Source organism: Hyperoodon ampullatus, assembly GCF_949752795.1.
Source record: "Hyperoodon ampullatus genome assembly, chromosome: 4".
In the NCBI taxonomy this organism is placed as follows: domain Eukaryota; kingdom Metazoa; phylum Chordata; class Mammalia; order Artiodactyla; family Ziphiidae; genus Hyperoodon; species Hyperoodon ampullatus.
The window spans coordinates 127,889,667-127,911,324 of NC_136917.1; the positions used below are offsets into that span (position 1 = coordinate 127,889,667).

The 21,658-nt window shown below is 36.3% G+C and overlaps 1 protein-coding gene across 1 annotated transcript in view; it reads right to left on the reverse strand.

Annotated features, from left to right (window-relative positions):
- The window catches only part of NDUFAF2 (NADH:ubiquinone oxidoreductase complex assembly factor 2), a 159,417-nt gene that overhangs the window by 24,039 nt on the left and 113,720 nt on the right, over positions 1 to 21,658 (reverse strand). The window contains exon 3 of the mRNA XM_079703299.1: positions 18,716 to 18,756. Within this exon, the coding sequence (XP_079559425.1) occupies positions 18,716 to 18,756 (41 nt within the window). The remainder of the gene's footprint in view (positions 1 to 18,715; positions 18,757 to 21,658) is intronic.

A 21,658-nucleotide genomic window follows, 5' to 3' on the forward strand; every position in this document is an offset into this window, starting at 1 on the left:
CATTTGCAAATATCTTCTCCCACTCAGTGGGTTGTTTTTTCCTTTTGTTGATGGTTCCCTCTGCTGTGTACATTATCCTTCTTAATGGCTGCATAGTAGCTCATATTCCATTGTACAGAGATAACATATTCATTCAGTCCCCTATAGACTGATGTTTAGGATGCTTCACATTTTACAATACTGCAAACAACATTCTTGTATAAAATTTTACACACTTTTCAATCATTCCTCAGGATACCTTCTCACACCAAAACTACTACATCAAAAGGTTCCCATATATACTTGTCCCTCGATATCCAGGGAGGTTTGGTTCCAGGATCCCTGCAGATACCAAAATCTCAGATGCTCAAGTCTCTTACAGTTGGTCTTCTGTATCCCAGGGTTTCGCATCCATGAATTCAACCAACAGCAGATCACGGTTGGTTAAATCCATGGACGTAAAACCCATGGATATGGAGGGCCAACTTTATTTGGAAAACTGATTTCTAAAGAGTCAACATCAACTTACATCTGTACCTACAGTGAATGAGAATACCTGTTTTCCCACAAACTTGTCAATACAAAAAAAAAAAAAGTCCTTATCTGTACTGTGTTTAAAAGCTACTACCCCCACCCTATCTTTGGTTTGCCTCTAACCTTGTCTAGGATTTTTTAATGAAAAAGTAAAAATTTCTTATGCTGTCAAATTTGTCAATCTTTTCATTATAGTATCTGGCCTAGCTGTCATGCCACTCACTCTTTGTCTCGCTTGTTCTTTTTTATCCTTCAGGTCTCAGCCTAAATATAACCTCCAGAGTAGCTTCCCTAAACATCTCATTTAAAGAAAGCTGTCCTTGTATTCGTAGAATCTTTGCTTTTTCCCTCAGAGCTCTATTTACAATCTGTAATGGTCCATTTTTGGTATTTGCTACATGTCTGTTTTCCCCACTACAGTATAAGTTCTATTAACACTGGAATAATATGGCAACTGTAGCTACTGAGTCAGGCAAGTTATATGTGATCTTTGAGGAAATTCTTCTGATTCAAGGACTTGCAATATTGTTTTTATGACAGTCAAGAGTGTATCCACATCCCGTATTTGAAGAATTTTTGACGGTTTCAAAATCTATCCCTAGAGTTCACTTTCAAAAATGAATACAGACCATATTACAAAAAGGGGAAGTGTTGTGATGCCAGAGCACTCCAAAAGTTAGGAACTTGTAAACTTAGTTTCTTTCAGGTATTTAGACACAAGCTTTAGCAACAGTGACAGTCCATTCTTTGAACAGTATCAGTTCATAAGGACACAGACTGAAGTTTAGGGTACGATGTTTTGCCACTTGCTAGACAAAAGAGTTCACTTCAAAGATATGAGGGTTGCACCCTTTCATTCTGGAAAGAATAAACTCTATGATACTTACGTTAGATGGATAGTTTTTTTTTTTTTTTTGCGGTACACGGGCCTCTCAGTGTTGTGGCCTCTCCCGTTGCAGAGCACAGGCTCCGGACGTGCAGGCTCAGCGGCCATGGCTCACGGGCCCAGCCACTCCATGGCATGTGGGATCTTCCCAGACCAGGGCACGAACCCGTGTCCCCTGCATCGGCAGGCGGACTCTCAACCACTGCGCCACCAGGGAAGCCCTAGATGGATAGTTTTTAATGATAATTCTTAAGAATGTTTCTTTCCTTTTAGACTTAAATATCTTTTAATTGTGGCAGGAATTAGTAAAGTTCCTATCTAGGAGTTTTTCAAGAATACCTGTATATTAAGATTCAAGAGTCTAATACAAATTTAAGTTGAACAAAAGTTGGGTGCTATTTTCATAGTATAGGTTAATAGTATTTACATTCTATGATTATCATTTACTTTTGTTTCTTAAATTGAGAGGCAACTGTGATATTTTGTTGATTACATATAATATTAACTTTCACTGAATATATCACTGTACTTACTACATGCATTTTCCAATACACAAATGAATTTTGTTAACAAGTACTACTCTAGTGTGATAATATGCCATGACTTTTTATAATTATTCCATTTGATTTACTATGCAATATAAATTTCTTGGCAAAAATATCCATCTGGTGATAAAAATTTGGAAATAATTCAATAGAAAATCTTGTTAGTGAGGTTATTTTAAACAAACACATATGAAAGGAAATGTTTTTTATGATAAACTGTCATGTAATTTGGTGACCACAGATAATGCAATTAGTCTGATTTTGTGGGGGAGACAATTACTGAACCCTTATGCTTATTAGTCCTCAGTAAATTATACCTTTTCCCTGTCTTAAGAAGAGAGACTGTCAAAACAAATAATTATAGAACTAGAAATACTTTAAAAGAAGTCAGGACAAAAATCTTTATTTTCCTCTTTAACATTTCACCAATTGTGCAATTCAGAAAACATTTAAACCTTATTACTGCATATCAAGAACTTCATACTTTAAAGAAAAAGTAATTTTTAATGCAATAAAAGTACAAATAAAAGAAAAACATTTTTTTAATAAAAAAGAGATTAAGTTAAACAAATACCTAAATTTGTGGCATTTATTTTAAGTAAAAAGCACTTCTACTCTTCCATCAGAAATGGAACTTTCTTTTAGTACTACTGTATTTTGGCTTTTAGTATAATCAAATTTCTAAGCTAATGATATGATTAGAGGCACAGGATTTGGGCACATTTAGTGCAAAATGTATTGATTTGTAATACTATTTTATAATGTGTTGGTTATTTATTATCATTGTAGCCAGGCTTTAAGGCTATCTAAGATCAAAAGCAGAAGAACTGGCCCATAACAAATGAAACTAGTCACTTCTAAATTTTAAACCCTTATATAAACTCTCATAGCTAATATACAACTAGCAACAAGCTTTTAAAAAAATATTCAATTGATTTTTTGTTGTTAGCTATTTAGATTCCTTGCATTTGTTAAATTAAAATATTTTCAGCTTTATTGAGGTGTAACTGACAAATGTAAATTGTAACATATTTAAGGTGTACAACATGATTTGATATGCATATATATTGTGAGAAGATTCCCCCAACTGAGCTAATGAACACATCCACCACCTCAAATATTTAACTTTTTTCTTTTTGTGAGAACATTTAAGTTCTACTTTCTTAGCATAGTTCCATTATACAAAATACAGTGACTAAACCATGTTACACATTAAATCCTCAGAGCTTATTCATCTTACAGTTGAAAGTTGGTATTTTTTTTTACCTGCCTCTCCCTATTTCTCACATCCCTCAGGCCCTGGCAACCAATATTCTCTGTTTCTATGAGTTTGACTTTTCTTTTCTTTCCTTTCTTTTTAAAAAATATTTCACATATAAGTTATACTATGCAGCATTTGTCTTTCTCTGCCTGGCTTATTTTACTTAGCATAATATCTTGAAGGTTCATATATTTTGTTGCAAATGACAGGATTTACTTCTTTCTCATGGCTGAATAATATTCCATTGTGCATATATACCATATTTTCTTGATCCACTCACCTGATAGACACTTAGGTTGTTCCCTAAGTGGCTATTGTGAATAATGATTCAATGAACATGTAACTACAAATATCCCTTTGAGATAAGGTTTTCATTTCCTTTGGATAGACACCCACAAGTGGGACTGCTGGGTCGTATGGTAATTCATACCATATGGCAGCCACTCTACCATATGTCATTTGATTGGAGAATTTAGTCTGTTTACATTTAAAGTAATTATTGATAATTATGAACTTACTGTTGCTATTTTTTTCATTGTTTTCAGGTTGTTTTGTAATTCCTTTGTTTTTCTCTTGCTATCCTCCTTTGTATTCTGATGATTTTTCTGTAGTGTTATGCTTTGATTCCTTTCCCTTGATCTTTCGTATATCTATCATAGGTTTTGCTCTGTGGTGACCATAAAATATCTTATATTTTATCCTTACATAAAACATATTTATGACAGTCTGTTTTAAGCTGACAACTTCACACACATACAAAAGCTCCACATTTTTATATTCCCCCTCAACATTTTGTTTTTGATATCACAATTTACATTGGGTAACCATTAACAAATTATTGTAGTCATTGTTATTTTTAATATTTTTGTCTTCTAGTCTTCACACTAGAGTTACAAGTGATTTACACACTACTATTACAACATTAGGGTATTCTGATTTTAACTATGTATTTACTTTTGCCAGTGGTTTTATATTTTCATGTTTTCCTGTTACTAATTAATATCTTTTCATTTCAGCTTGAAGAACTACCTTTAACATTTCTTCTAAGGCCCATAGAGTGGTGATAAACTCCTTCAGCTTTTGTTTGTCTGGAAAACCCATTATCTCTCCGTCAATTCTGAAGGACAACTTTGCTGGGTAGAGTTCTTGGCAATTTTTTTCTTATAGCACTTTGAATATATCATGACAATCCATTCTAGCCTGCAAAATTTCTCATAGTCTTATGGGGGTTCCCTTACATGTAACAAGTTGTTTTTCCCTTGTTGCTTTCAAGATCCTCTCCTTGTCTTTAACTTTTAACAATTTAATTATAATGTGTCTTGGTGTGGGTCTCTTTGGATTCCTTCTATTTGGAACTCTCGGGGCTTCCTGGATCTGGATTTGTTTCTTTCCCCAGGTTAGGAACTTTTCAGCCATTATTTCTTTCTTTTTTTTTTTTTTTTTTTTTTTTTTTTTGCGGTACGCGGGCCTCTCACTGTTGTGGCCTCTCCCGTTGCGGAGCACAGGCTCCGGACACGCAGGCTCAGCGGCCATGGCTCATGGGCCCAGCCGGTCCGCGGCATGTGGGATCTTCGCGGACCGGGGCACGAACCCATGTCCCCTGCATCGGCAGGCGGATTCTCAACCACTGCGCCACCAGGGAAGCCCCATTATTTCTTTAAATAAGCTTTCTGCCCCTTTCTCTTTTCTCCTTCTGGGATGCCTATAATGTGTATACTGGTCTTCATCAAGGTCTCCCACAAGTCCCTTAAATTCACTTCACTTTTTTTCATTCTATTTTCTTTTTGCTCCTCTGATTGAAAGAATTCCACTGCCCTGTATTCAAGTTCACTGATCCTTTCTTCCACTTGATCTGGTCTGCTGTTAAACACTTCTATTTAATTTTTCAGTTCAATTATTGTATTCTTCAGTGTTTTGATTTCTGTTTAGTACTTGTTTATATTTTCTGTATCTTTGTTGAAATTCTCACTTTGTTCATGCACTGCTCTCCTGACTTTGGTGAGCATCTTCATGACTGTTATTTTGAACTCTCTATCAGGTAAATCACTTATCTGAATCTCATTAAGATCTGTTCCTGGTTACTTAACCATGTTCTTTTGGTTGGAACATATTCCTCTGTTTCTTCATTTTCCTTGAATCTCTGTGTTGGTATCTGCTTATTAGATAAAACAGCCACCTCTCCTGGTCTTGATACAGTGGTCTCATGTATAAGTGAACCTCATCAATCAGCACAGCCTGAGCTCCTGGTTGTCTCTCAAAGCTCTGTGATTGTCCAAGCCACCTTCTTTAATCTTACTGGCTCCCAATGGTTGAGAGTGTGTCAAGACCGATCAATGTCCCAAAAGGCAGAATTGTATTGAGCACCTAGATGGAGGATGACTGGAAGCTGAACCCTCAGTCAGCAGCTTTGAAAGTATATAGTTAAGTCTTCCAGGGAGAAACTGGGAATTGGGTGTTTTTGCCTGTTTCCTCTGTGCTGGGCCCAGGTATATAGCTGTGGGAGGCAGGGTGGGGAGAGAAGGGTGCTCCTCTGCCCATTAAGAGCTGCTTCTTTGTTTGCTATAGTCCTGTGGGGCTCATAAATGCAAGCCCCAGTGTCTATTGAGCCAGGTGATCCAGTGACTTGTCCCTTTGGGTAGCTGATGCAAAAGCTGGGGCACCAGATGCATGTACAAGCTTTGTGCAGGGAGATACCAGCAACTTGGAGTGGTCTAGAGGGAGAAGGTGGGGAGGTGTCTGCTGGTTTCCCTGGTGTCCAGGGAGGATTGCAGCCATCCCCTAGAAGTGTACTAAATTAGAAGCCTGACCCACAGGCAGCAGCTTTCAAAGTATGCAGGTGGGCCCCTTTCAGGGAAATGGGCATTTCTACCTGCTCTCTCTGCACAACTGTGGTGAGTACTCTGGTCCATTAACGACTGCTTCTTTGCTGTAGCCTTGTGGGTCTCATGGATACAAGCCCCACTGGCTTTAAGAGCTATGTGTTTGGGGGTCCTATTCCTTAGGTGGGAGTCTTAAAAGTTGGGGTGCTAAATGTGGCACTCACACCCTCTGCTCTTCAGGGAGTAAATCAAATTATCAAATTACATCTGATAAAAGTGATCAGCAATTTATTTTTCTAAAATTTAGATTATGAAGAATAGCACAATAATGAATAAGAGGAAAATTACAAGAAATTGTTTTGGTGAGATAACTGAGAAAAAGTATGGATAAAAAAAAAAACCTAATCTCATTTTAACTCCCTTAACCTTTTTCACTCTCGATGTAAATCCAGTTTTAAAACCTAAATGGGGCTTGTCTTAGTGACTGATGATATGAATCAGAAGGTTAACTATTCAGGACTAATTCTGTACACTTTAAAATATGCATCCAGTAGGTTATGATGAATCTCAGAAGAACCTGACCACACGTATATCTAAAAATAATGAATAATAGCACTTCATTTATATACAACTTTAAAAGAAAAAACTTTTACATTCTGCTTTAAAAGTCAGATAAAGGTCAAAATAGAAGAAAATATGTGCCAAAACTAAGGTCAAACTCAGACCTCAGCTTTGTACAGTGGTATATAAGAAGCAATCCTTTCAGATCGAGAAAGGTGGGATGCTTGAAATATGAGATACTACTTTTTAGTAAGACCCACCTAAACTCAGTGTTTTGAAAACCAAAAAGATTTACAACATAAACTAGCATAAAAATTTCTTGCACAATTAATAAGTAAATACCTATAGATAGGGAGGCTTACTAGCTTATGGTTACAAGTATAGACTCTGAGGAGCTCAAAACACTCAAAATGATTCACTTTCATTTCTTACCACATTTTTCTAGAGAAGCATGGCAAATTTCATATTGTTTTTTCAGTTTTTACAAAGCTAGAGGTCAATACCAAAGAAGGTACATAGAAAAAGCAACTATGTGTTATGCTATTGTGTTTCAAGTGCTTTTTAAAATTCCTTTATTATGACAGTGAAACGAAAACATCAGAATACAAAACAATAAACATACCAAAATTAAATTATTTGCCGACGTATACATGGGTAAATTAACTTGTTAAAGTTAAGAATTGTGCAGCCAGCCATAGAATTTGGGGTAATTTATTATTTCTATTAAATATTATTGTTATATTAATTTTTTAATAAAACAAAGGAAAAAAAATTAAGTAAGGTCATAGTGTATAAGCCAAGCCAGAGAGTCACAAAAGTGCTCAAGAATTACACTGGCAGGTATAAATTTCTGAGCTTCAGGCACTCCTGAATGGGGACAAGCCTGCTTCTTCGTCTGTTTAAAGGCAGCCATAAATGAGTTAGGTATAAAAGAGGTCAATAGACTGGCATAAAACTTGGCCCAGCAGGGACCTTTCATTGTGGATGGTGGTAAACCCATTCAACCACAACTTTTCCTTTGGGGAGGCAGAAATGCTAGTAGGTAAATAAAGAATGGTATGTTGATCAAGCTCAGGATATATCCTTTCCAATCCTGAAAACCAAAGATCTCAAAATGACTGTACCACCAAAGATATAATGCTCCTGTGTAAACTTGCAATAAGATTCAGTTTCTGAAGGCAATATGTGAATGTTTTTTCCTTGCAACTGTAAAGAATCAGACTAATTCAGTTTCACAGAGGAAAAAAGATGATACTAAAAGCAGTTTACACATAATTTAACAGAGTTAAGATATCTAGGACAAGTTGTTATGTACAACATATGTCTACAAAGAAATTATACTACCTATTAAGCACATACTAGATGCTTGATAAATAACTGAATGAACAATAAAGCTATATAAGCATTAAGTCTTTAAAAAGGAATTCCAAAACCTAAACCACACTGATTATTTCTTACTCATATTGCTACATAATTCCTTAAGTGCTTTTGGTATTTCAGAATTTCAAGGATTTCATTTTTCAGTTTATTCTGAATATCTTTTTCTATCAAGGATCCAACACGTTCTCTTAAAATATATGATTACGAGGTTTCATTGTATTCTTTTTAAATGAACTATTTCATGTGTATAAATAAATATAGCTAATAATATAATATACACTCATGTGCCCACCATCCAACTTAAGAAATAAAACACTACAAATATGACCAACTTAAGAAAGAAAACAATACAGGTATGACCACCATCTAACTTAAGAAAAAAAACACTACAGACATGACCAATAAAATGCTCTGTGAGCCCCCATCTACATTCTCCTTCCCCAGCGGTAATACCTACTTATTCATGCATGTTTTTATACTTTCACTACATCTTTATATATCAATAAACAAAACAGCAGTGATTTTTAAATTTTTTTTACATTCTTATCTCCTAAGACTTAAAAAACTATGTACCACCTTGCATATTTAAGTTGACACATAAATAATGGCAAAGGATGTATTTTCCTATTTACTGCATATCAAATGCATGCTTTAAATATGTTTTTGTCAAAGCCTTGGAGCTGCACTTTGGTTTATTCAATTTATGGAAAATATAACTATATAACTTAATTGGCAAAGCCAGTCCTCATTGTCAAATGCAATCACCCAAATTCAACCTACTCTCAGAAAAATTCTAACTTAATTTTTAAATTCAAATAAATGTGTTATTATGTGTCCCCATGACAACTTTCTCACTTGTGAATTTTAATTTTAAGATAGATAAATGGATAGCTAGCTAGCTAGGTAGACAGAGAAACTATAAGGCATGGAACCTTACTATGAGATTGTCACCTGGATGAAATAATGTGTTGCCCCTTTCAATAATTTTTATTGAAGCTTTCTCTGTTTTGTTCTCAAGGGACTCTCTCTCAGGAGAGACTCTCCAATAGTCTCTTTGTTTGCTGCCCTGATTTTTAAACCCCAAGGCAACGCACCATAGTAAGATTTAGGATGGACAAGACGTAAGCTTTTCTTTTGAAAGACAGATGATTATGAAAAACGTCAGAAAGGAGAACTGGCAGACCAGAAGGAGTTCTCAGGCAGATCTTTTTTTAGGAAGGACTACATATGGAAAGAGAGAATACGGAAATTAATTGCTTTAAAGCTATTCATACCTGTATATCCCACAGGAAGTCTTTGTGTGCCCAGGGTACAGGTATCCCAATTTGAAAACCACTGATCAACAGCCGGGGTTGGCAAACTAGGATCCAGCTGCCACTTCTTTTGTATACAAAGTTATACAGGGCACAGCCACACTCACTGGTTTACATATTGTCCATAAGTGCTTTCACAGTAAAACGGCAAAGTTAAATAGTTGCAACAGAGATTGTCTCACAATGGCCAAAATATTTACTATCAGGTGCTTGAAAGAAAAACTTGGCTACCCCTCATCTACGGCACTGTGTATGTGCTTTTTAAAATTCTTTTCTTTAAATTAAAGTTATATATTCACATATTTGTAAGCACACCTCATCGTAAAAGGCTTATTATGAAAATGTCATTTCCCTCTCCCCAGAAGCAACTACTTTATATTCTTTTAGCTGATATGTATGGTACAGGCCAAACCAGGGAGCCACAAAAGTGTTTGACAGCTATCAAACAGACTTTGCCCCAACCCTTCCATAACATTCTTATATTATCATTCTTTATTATTCAGTTTCAAGCACTGTATGTTAACTTCTCATTACTGAAAATGAGGATTTATCCCATCGCATATCCTCAATATAGTTGTAAATCAATATTCAATATTTATTATTATGAGTAAACACTATCAGCAAGTGAGTTATCTGTATACTAAAATTATTTTTCCTTCTCCTACCCAAGGTTTACTTTTTTGGAGATAACAAATGAAGTCTGTTCATTTTCCACATACTTATCTATAATTCAACTTGATATGCTCAGTATATATGTGTTCATTTAATCCCTCTATTTTTCCGAATGTACCTCTTCCCTCAAATATGTCTGGAAAACAGTCTGTACTGTTTTCCCTTTGCCATGAATAAACCTCCAGGTTTCAACTGGGTAGAAAAGTTGCCTGGTTTTCAGACTTTCACAATGGGACTTTTAACAATGTCCTTTTCTTTTGCTTCAGGAGATTTAACATTAATACAATGCTATTATTTAATATATAGTTCATGTTCAAATTTTTAAAAATAACCCAATACTGTCCTTTATAGCTAAGGTATTCCCTCAATTCAGGATCACGTGTCATATTTGGTCATCAGGTTGATTAGTCTTTCTTTGTCATTCATTACACTGATATGACTGGCCTGGCGTTTCATGAAGTTTTCTGGTTACTTCCTCGTGATTAGATTAAGTTTGTGCATTTAAAAAAATACTACATGAATGATGTCTTACTTTCAGTGCATCATACAAAGAGGCAAACATGACGTCAAGGCTGTTCTACTTGGCACGTCTGACTAGCTGGTTATGTGGTATGGCCAGATTTGCCCACTATAAAGTTATTTTTTCTTCCCCTTTGTAATTAATAAGTAATCTTCAGGGAGATACCTTGAGACCATGTAAATACCCTGTTCCCCAACAAAATTTGATCCAGTGGTCTTAATATCCACTGATTTTCCCCTGAATTGATTATCACAATGACAGCTGAAAAATGGTGATTTTCCAACTCTGTTATTTCTTCTACATTTATTGGTTAATGTCTAATTGCTTCTTAAATAGATTTTCAACCAGGTTACTGCTTTTAGCACCAGCCTCAACTCCACTTTCAGTTTCCTGGCACTGCCAATTACTGAGCATTCTGGGGTTCTGTGGTTTAAACTGGGTTTCTTCTAAGCTTTCTCTTCTGCTAGATTAGGGGTTTTAGTCCTCAGTTTTGCTAAATTTGTTAACATTGCTCATCTGCTTTCCAGCTTCCAAAACATTGTTGCTGTGTTTGCCTCTTCAATTTTTCTTTGACCTTATGCTTTTAAAAGTAACCCCCTTTACTGCCATTTTCATTAGGCTCAAAAAGAGAAAGTAAACTCATGTGTTTAACTGACTAACTTTATTTGAAATTCCTTTTTCTTTCCCTGCCTTCAAATTTTATATAAATGGTATCATGTTGTACGAAATCTTCTGCAACTTGCTCTTTTTACTCAATATTATGTTTCTGAGATTTATCCATGTTGATACATGCAGCTCTAGTTCATTCATTTTTAATGAATGATGTTTTAATGCAGTGTATGAACATGTTACAATTTTCTTATCCAATTCCACTATATTCCCAAAAATGAGATTGTGAGGTTTGGGGTAGGGGTCTATTTTTCCATAAGAACATACACTCCCCATTTAAGTCAGTAGGAAAATAGGATTATATACGCAAAATGTGAATTTTAAGACATTTCAATTCTGTAACTTATAAAATGAACTAATAATACTAGGCACAGAGAACTCACTCAATAAATGTCAGTCACTTAGAGACAACAATGAAATGGGCTTCAGAAATTCAGAAATAAGATTCTTTTCTGAAAGTTAAACTGCAAGATCAACACATTATAGGCCAGGGCAGAGTTATGAAAAGAGTAAAACAAATGAAGAGCTGCAGGGCCAGCAACATTTGACCATAATATAACTAGTGTAATAGCAAAAGAAATAACAGGTCAATCAGAAAGGAGTAGCAGAGAAAAAAGGATACTCATAGAAACAAATGCTGGCAATCCATAAAAACACTGTTCATGGGAGCAAAAACCTTAATACGCATGTGGCAATTTTTTTCTATTCCAAACCATAAGGCTATTCTTAGGATAAAGACAGATACTGGGAATTGTGGTCAATTCTATTTAAATATTTCCATTCCTATGGGTCAGACAATCCCTATTGTAAGATGGACACAACAGGTGATTTTAGGCTGGATGCAATCAAACATTTATTTTACTACTTAACTTCCCTTATCCTAATGCCGCACTCACCAGATATCCTACTGTTTTTTTCCTATGCCAACTTAATTTCTTACTATAAATTAATATACTGGAATTCTGGCAACCCTTTCAAACTCTCTTGTGTTTTAGTCACTGTGATATCTTTTAGAGCCAAATCACCTTGGACGTGGACAAAAAATGAGTCTTTGGAGCCTCCAGACCAGATCTGAGAACATGATCAAGTAAACAAGGTGCTGTGCAGTATGGTCCTACCTAGCTGCCCTAACCTCTCCTTCGACTACAGTATCACCATCCAACTCCATTCTCTACTGATTTCTAGAATTTCCTCTTCCTCTTTCATGGAGCATATGTATTAAAAATAAAGTAAGTGAGCTCTAATATTATGGATTTCTTCTACTGTCTGTAAACCTGTTGCTGAGTCATGTATTTTGTCAATACTTGGCAATACATTTATTTACTTTTTCAAACAGAATTGTTTCCTACTATCTTGTCAGGATGAAAGGAGAAGCAATATTTCAGAATACTTGCTGTATATGGCTTCTAATGGGATAGAGTCAAGACTAGGAAAAGTCTACTTCATTAATTTTGTGAAATGTTAATTCAACTTGTACTGAACTGATGAACAGGTGTTGAACTATATTGGCAACAGGTATTGAACTATATTGGCAAAACTGAATTTTCATGAAAAAAGTACAAGCAATGCTCAATTTCAAAATATGTTCAGTTTCTCAGGGTTATTTTATAGTTGGTCACTGGAAATTCAAACTCTGTCATACAAACCATGTAATATACTTACATGGCATTGAGATTTTCAAGTCTGTCAATAAAAGCCTATCTAACTAATAATGAATCAGGTTCTGTGTTAGGTGCGTCTGATATATAAATGAATAAGACATAATCCCTGTGCCATATAGCCCACAATATAGTCAGCAAGATGGACAAATAAAACAAGTAATTATAATGCTGAACTCAAAGGGTTATATAAGTGCACAAGGCAGTGTAGCTATATCAAGAAAGAAGTGACTAACTCTATGAGTTAAGAAGTTAGGAAAAAAGTTAAGGAAAGTATCACAGAATTTTAAAGCGCCTTTTAAACAGAATTAAGCATGAGCAGAAGTGCCCTGCTGATGGGAGAGAAAGAAGATATTCAGCTTGAGAAACAGCAAGGAGTGCCTTGGAAAGTAGGATGGGTATAACAAATATAAGGAGGAAAGCTAGAAAGTTGGGCAGGGCAGGAGGCTTAAATGGAATTTCAAGGAACTAGATCTTTTGGCCAGAGCTTCCCAAGAAGTGTGCCTAAAAATTGATTCCTTCAGCCTTCAAGGTGGCCAGGAGAGAAACTGGGTAGGCGTACATTTGACTTTATAAGAAACTGTCAGTTTTTGAACATGGTTATATCATTTTCACACCAATCAGCACTGTATGGTTATATATGAATGTTTATGGTTTCTCTAGTTATGGTTATTGTCAATCTTCTAAACTTTAGCCATTTTCATAGATGTGTGGTGGTATCCCATTATGGTGACTAGTGATGTTAAGTATCTTTTCCTATGCTTACTGGCCATTCTTGAATCTTATTAAAGCCAATTCAAGATTTTCACCCCATTTTTATTAGCTCTGTCTTTTATCATTGAGTTGAAGTGTTCTTTATATAGACTGGATACAAGTCCTTTCTCAGATACATGTACTGTGATTATTTTCTCCCAGTCTGTTGCTTTCCTAATGTTCTCTTTTGATGAGAATTAGTTTTTTGTTTGTTTTTATAATTAATTTTTATTGGAGTATAGTTGCTTTACAATGTCGTGTTGGTTTCTACTGTACAGCAAAGTGAATCAGATATATATATCTGCCCTCTTTGTTAGATTTCCTTCCCATTTAGGTCACTGCAGAGGACTGAGTTCCCTGAGCTATACAGTAGGTTCTCACTGATTACCTATTTTATACATAGTATCAATAGTGTATATATGTCAATCCCAATCTCCCAATTCATCCCACCTCCCCTTTCCCCCCGTGGTGTCCATATGTTTGTTCTCTTAATTTTGATTAGGTTCAATTTACCAATGTTTTTCCTTTATGGATAGTGCTTTCTGTCTCCTGTCTACCCCGAAGTTGTGAAGATATTCCACTATGTCTTTTTGTAGAAGCACTATAGTTTTAGCTTTTATGTTTAGTCTATGATCCATCTTTAATTAATATTTGTGTATGATGTGAGGTAGGGATCAAGGTTCAGCTTTTTCCATATGGATATTAAGTTATTCTAGTACCACTTGTTATGAAGACTTTCCATTCCTAATTGTGTTCCTTTGGTGCTACTGCCAAAAACCACCTGGCTGTATACTATTTCTAAACTCTCTATTCTTTTCCATTTATTTGTTTATATATCCTTATGCCAGTACCACATTGTCTTTTTAAAAAAAATTTTTTTGATGTGGACCATTTTTAAAGTCTTTATTGAATTTGTTACAATATTGCTTCTGTTTTATTTTATTTTATTTTATTTTTTGGTTTTTTGGTCCCGAGGCATGTGGGATCTTAGCTCCCTGACTGGGGATTGAACCTGCACCCCCTGCATTGTAAGGCGAAGTCTTAAGCACTGGACTGCCAGAAGAGTCCCCACACTTTCTTAATTATTATAGTTTTAGAGTAAGTCTTAAAGCCAGGCAGCATAAGTCCTTTAATTGTCTCCTTTTCCATGATTACTTTCGGCTATTCTAGGTCCTTTGCATTTCCATATATATTTTAGAATCAGCATGTTGATTTCTACCAAAACAAGTCTAATGGGATTTTAACTGGATTTTTATTTGATTGAGTCTATAGATAGTGGTTCACAAAGTAAGGGCTCTGGCCCAGCAGCATTACCATCACCAGGGAACTTGTTATGAATGCAAATATTCAGGCCTTACCTCAGACCTTGTGGATCAAAAACTCTGGGAATAAGGCCTTGCAATCTGTGTTTTAACAAGCCCTCCCTGTAACTGGTGCATGACAAAGCATAAGAATTACTGCTGTGAGGGACTTCCCTGATGGTCCAGTGGTTAAGACTCCACACTTCCACTGCAGGGGGCACGGGTTCGATCCCTGGTTGGGGAACTAAGATCCCACAGGCTGCGCGGCCAGAAAAAAAAAAAAAAAAAAGAATTACTGCTGTGAATCAGTTTGGGAGAACTAACATCTTAGCAATATTGAATATTCCAATCCATGAAGAGGTATTTCTCCCCATTAATTTAGGTCTTCTTTAATTTCTCTCACCAATGTTTTATAGTTTTAAGTCTACATGTCTTGGGACTTCCCTGGTGGTGCAGTGGTTAAGAATCTGCCTGCCAATGGAAGGGACACGGGTTCAAGCCGTGGTCCGGGAAGATCCCACATGCCACAGAGCAGCTAAGCCCATGCGCCACAACTGCTCACGTGCCATAACTACTGAAGCCCACGTGCTTAGAGTCCGTGCTCCGCAACAAGAGAAGCCACTGCAATGAGAAGCCCGCACACCACAACAAAGAGTGGCCCTTGCTCGCCGCAACTAGAGAAAGCCCTCGCACAGCAATGAAGACCCAACGCAGACATACATACATACAAATAAATAAATAAATAAATAAATTTTTAAAAAAGTCTACATGTCGCATATATTTGCTTAATTTATATCAGGGTATTTTATGCTTTCTGATGCTATTGTAAATGGTATTCTAATTGCTACTGGCTAACCTTCAGCCATAGTCTACAGGTGATATGGGCAGAAGTCTATTTGGGGGTGGGAGTTCACAAAGAGATTTGAAAAAAAGTAGAGAACTCAAATTACTGGTAGCATCTTAAAAACAAACTAGTTTCAACAGATATGCAAGAATAGGAGGTTGTTTCCAATGAATTGATATAGGTATTAAGCATGAGCAATTATAAAGATCACAAAAAGAAGGACAACCAGACATCATGTTCTCCTGTGGTCTTGCCAAACATTTTATACATTCTTGACAAAAAGATCAAACACCAATATCTAGCTTCTGGATCCAGCTGCCAATGCGGAAGAAAGACAGAGGAGCAGGGGAACATGTTGAATTACACAGAGAGCATAAGATCAGCAAAATCTAGACTGTGGCAAACTCTTTAAGTCAAATGGGCTGGGTTTTTCAACAGACAAATGTGTAAGGAAATAAAAGTGATGGAGGAAGAACATATAAACTGAAAGAGATTTAAAACAAATACAAAGTTTTTACAAAATGGGCAAGTCTAAACTATAGTGTACATTTGGCTGAGAAGATTTTTTAAACATGTGAGTAAACACTTACTATAAAAGTCAGGTTCAGGGTTGCTTTTGTGGGGAGAAAGGAGGCTGTATTGAGATCGGGCACATGAGTAGCTGGCAAAGTTCTGTTTCTTGACTTGGGTGGAATTTGCCTTATAATAACCTATTAAACAATACATTTAATTCTTGTGGTCTTCTGTTTACATGACTTATTTTTACAGTAAATAGGTTTTTTCTCCCTCTTAACATGATATATGTAAAATCTGGGATTGAAGAGTTTATAAGTTTTAGTGATAGAATGATGTTTGGGGATGACACGAACTAAGGTGTGGCTATGGAAGTGGTTGTTTATTGAAGTAGGGATACTGGTGTGGATGAAGTCAAAGAAGTAAATGGCTAAGACTTGGGAAGACACTGACAGGAAAAAACCACAAGTCTGGTTCTAATCTCTGCCATCAGTGTGGGAGCGTGCCCTAGAGGTTAGCAAAGATAAAAATGATGAACAGGTCGAGAGAAATCTACTTGGATTGCAAAGGTACCACACTCTCCTGGGCTCACAAAATGGAATAATATTTTGGAAATGACTGGGGGAAGGTAGGAGCAATCAATCCCACTTCCTTTCTATGGGTTGTAGGAAAAAGAGCACAATTCACCTCAAGGAAAAAAACGACTCATTATCTTTTAGACACAGATAGATTTTACTTGAGGCTCTGTGGTAGAGAAAGTTCCTAGGACAATATTAAAGGTGAAGGGTAATTTGCTAATAAAGAAACGGAAATTCCTGAAACACAATGGAAAGGGTCAGGAGGAAGAGAAAAGGGTGTGTGCATTTGTGTGTGTGTGTGTGTGTGTGTGTGTGTGTGTCTGTTGGGAGGTACAGAAGAGCATAAAGAACGATGTGATTAACAGTACATTAGAAAAGAGGCAACAGAGGGCTCCTTTTTAGATATTCAAGAATGTGAGCACCATGGAGGGAATGACTTGGTCTCACTGTTCTGATGGAGCTTGTCTGAGATACTGGGATTACCTAACATTTATAGGAGTAGTGCCTTAGGCCTGATTATTGCAGTTGCCTCCATCTAATCACTTTGCAAGTATCAATGTTTCCATGGAAGAAGGCTTTCAAAGTCTGGAGAATAGAAGAAACACCTTTTTCTCTTGAGAACAGTAGCTCTTATTATGGCCCAGAGAAGGGGAATCAGAAGGGCTCCTTGATCCATCCTACCACTGGAAACCACAGGGGATACTCCTGAATATTGGATCACATTGACTTTTTTTCGCTTTTATTCCAAGTTCACTGATATTAGAAAAAAGGGTCTGAGAAGAGTAGGACAAGGTCAAGGTAGAAGCAACATACAAAGCTAGAAATAGGCTTAGAGATGTGCTCACTCAGACCCCAGGCAGACACACCCTGATGGGGTCAGTCCAGGAGGAACGGAACAAGTAAAGATAGGTATGCCAATTTATAGGTCATAATAAATTCTGCCCTGGAGTATCCCACCTCTTAAAAAGTGTGGCCTGAGTATCGGAGCCCATTTACATTGTCAGCAGGGTTGTAGTAGTAAGGGAATAGGGGAGGGAAAAGAGGAGTCCTCAGTAGCAGAAAAAATGGAATAGGTAGTATATTAATGAATTTGAAAACTTCCCTTTTATGAAATATTTATTTCTTACAAACTAACTTTAGAACATTTCATGCTATTGTTTTAAAATAAAAATTATGAAATAATCATGATTTAAAAACACAAATACCACAGCATTGCTATGCTTTTTATTCTGCATCCCACCCAAACTATGTTTCTAAAGTTTTTTTTTTTTTGGCCGCTCCACGTGGTTTGCAGGATCTTAGTTCCCCAACCAGGGATTGAACCTGGGCAGTGAAAGCGTGGAGTCCTAACCACTGGACTGCCAGGGAATTCCCTATGTTTTTAAGTTTTAAATAAAAATTCAATTCAACTATTAGTTACCAAGTGTTACATATTACATGCTAATTGTAATAAGTTTCTTCAGATACTAGATGGTGTTAAATTTATATAAAATTATAAAATTTTATGTTTTATATAAAATTAAGGGCAAAATAAGCAGAGCATGATTTAGAGAGGACCAAGAGATTCAGTGTTTCTCAAACTTTTCTACCAAAGCATCTATATCAGAACAGAGAACTCCCAGGGGACAGGGAAATGACCTAATGCAAGCTGCTGTAAGTCCAAACATTCTCTAAAGTGTTTTTATTTTGTTTTAAATTTTTATTATTTCATTTAAAATTTTATATGGATTTTGTTACATCCCATAATTTGTGCATTTATTTTATAATAAAAATGTTTGAAATTATTTTCTATGGGGCAAAATTAATGCTTTGGAGAGGTGGCATCACATATATTTTAGAGGTTTCACGTATCCCTGAGAGTACAAACTCCCAATTGAGAAACAAAGCATTATAAACACATATTTGAATATTTTCCTTGTGTATTCTTACCTCCATAGTAGGTGGAGTCTTTCTTGTTTTTCTGATCCAAGCTAGAAAGAAAAATAATATTTAAATGTAAGTTTTCTATAATTTGCACATTTTATTCATTCATGCATGAAACAAATATGTATTAAGCACCTGTTATATATTGTTTTAGGCACATGAGTTCCCTTCTCTCCTGTAGCATATATACTAGTGAAGGGGCACAGAAAAGAAACATTATTAGGTAATGATCTGTGTCATAAAAAATACTTAAGTGTAGGGAGGATGTAGAGGGGATAGTTTCATAACTAAAATCATACCCCATAATCATCTGAATTCAACTTAGGGTATATATGGCATATAGGCCAAATCATAATACAGTAAACTTCAAGGCGATATTAAAGTTATATTATCCTGGAAATGTGAACCAATTATTGCTCGATATGTAAAAGAATGGATGTAGAAAAGTTTTCATTTACAGAGATTTCTCTTCTAACCTGTTCTAGCAAGCAGTCTATCTCATATGGCTGGTATCTTAGCGCCAACATTTGGGAGATGAGAGGCAGAGTAGAAAGAGCTTGTATTTGTGAAGTGCCTACTGGACACTGGGCACTGTGCTAGATACTTTAGCAATAGAAAGGGAGTGGGGCAACTGCCTCTAGAGAAGTGTATCAGAATCACATGAAGACATGTTATAGTACTTAGCAGAGGCAGATTTTGGGGGTTCAAATCCCAACTTAAGTACTTACTAGCTGTGTTACCTGAGGCAAGTTATTTAATTTTCTAAGTATCAGATTTCCCATCTATAAAATTATAATACTAGTATCTAGATTTTAGTATCTACATTGCAAAAGTTATATGAAATAGTATATATAAATTCTTAGCTCAGAGTCTGGCATAGAGTAAACATGCAAGTCTAAGTTACCACTATCACTATTATTCAGTAAACCTGTATTTTTTATAACAGACTCAAAAAAGCAAAGATCAACAAAACCTGCTTGGCCTATGAGGATATATAGGAAACTGTGAGAAAACACACTGTAAGGAATATAGTCTTTGAAAAGTAAAAACTACTATTTTATCACTTTAGTTAATTCAATCTTCATTACAAAATCATGAAGTATGCTTATTTTATAGAGAAATTCAATGACATTCCCAAATTTATACATTAAGTAGTAATGGTGGAATTTGAATCCAGATCTGACCCTGTCTCTGGATCCAAAAACCATCCATGCTCTACTAAGCAGTTTCTCAAAGTTTATAAGCAACAAGCAAAGAACACTAAACTAGGAAGAGGAACAGGTCACAACACTGACTACTGTCAAAAAATAAGATTCACCCCATTTTACAGATTGGGAAACTGAAGATTAAGCAACTGGCCAAAACTCACACATTTAGCAAGTAACAGTCTGAGAATCAAATGCTGGTTGAACCGGCTCTAAAATCTGAGCTCTGACCATTCACCAGCCACCTTCTCTTCTGACAGGCTAGCTCTGCTAGCCTGCCTTCTGTCATCCAAGTAATAGCAGCGGGACCTGTCCTCATGACAAGTCCAGTAATGAATGACTGTGGGGGTACAAAGAGCAACATTCAACTGTGGGCCTGTGATGAGTTATTTCTCCCTACTTTGTTCTCTCTTGCACTGACCCCATACGTGTATTTTCAATAAAGACCCAGTGTTTTGCCTTCTCTATTTCTATTTCTGAACTCCTATCTCTGTTATTATTTTCTGCATCCTCTTCTTATTAGCTTCCAGCTCTATTTCTAGCCACAACTTGCACAAACTTTATATTTCTTGTTAGGCTGGAAGGTTGTCAAAAGCAGGATGCATCCACAGGAGATTTATTTTTCTACCACCTAAATGCCTCGAAAGAGTAGGTACTTAAATACAGTTGTTGAATGAATACTTCCACTATAAAATACTTCCACTATAAAAATATTCGTTGTAATGGGATTTTTTTTTTTTGTAATGGGATTTTGACCTGTATTAGAAAACCCAGCTTAGCAACAGCAAGATTCCTCTGTACGATCAAGGAAATAAGTGGTTTATGGAAGTTTTCAACTGCCTCTTTATGGTGAAAATAAGGGGTACTTGTATATGTTTATGGGCATTTTTCCCCCCCAGGGAAGAGACTTCTTTGAAAATAATTCACCATGAGCCATATACCTCTAAAAGGTTTTAAACAATAAATCTTCAGTTCTAATTTGGATTAGAAAGTTAATTCAGAAAAATCAACTGTTATGGCAGGGGTTGTCAAACTATAGCCTGCAAGCAAAATTCGGCCCATGGCTTGTTTTTTGTTTTAATGGCTGAAAAAAATAACCAACAAAGAACAATATTTCATGACACATGAAAATTAAATAGAATTCAAATTTCAGCCTCTGTAAATAATGTTTTATTCGAACACAGTCACACTTATTTATTTACATATTATCTATTATAATGTAGGCTACAATGGCAGAGTTGAGCAGTTGTAACAAAGATAATATGGCCCACAAAGCCTAAAATATTTACCATCTGGCCCTTTAAGGAAAATGTTTGCCAACCCCCGTGCTAGGGCTACCATTAAGTATAATCCTTTCAGCAACAACTATATATCTTGATTCAAAAACACTTTCATGAGCTTCCCTGGTGGTGCAGTGGTTAAGAATCCACCTGCCAATACAGGGGACATGGATTTGAGCCCTGGTCCGGGAAGATCCCACATGCCGCGGAGCAACTAAACTCAGGTGCCACAACTCCTCAGCCTGCGCTCTAGAGCCCATGAGCCACAACTACAGAGCCCATGAGCCACAACTACAGAGCCCATGTGCCACAACTACTGAAGCCCGTGTGCCAAGAGCCTGTGCTCCACAACAAGAGAAGCCACCGCAATGAGAAGCCCACGCACCGCAACAAAGAGTAGCCCCAGCCTCTTCAATAAGTGGTGCTGGGAAAACTGGACAGCTACGTGTAAAAGAATGAAATTA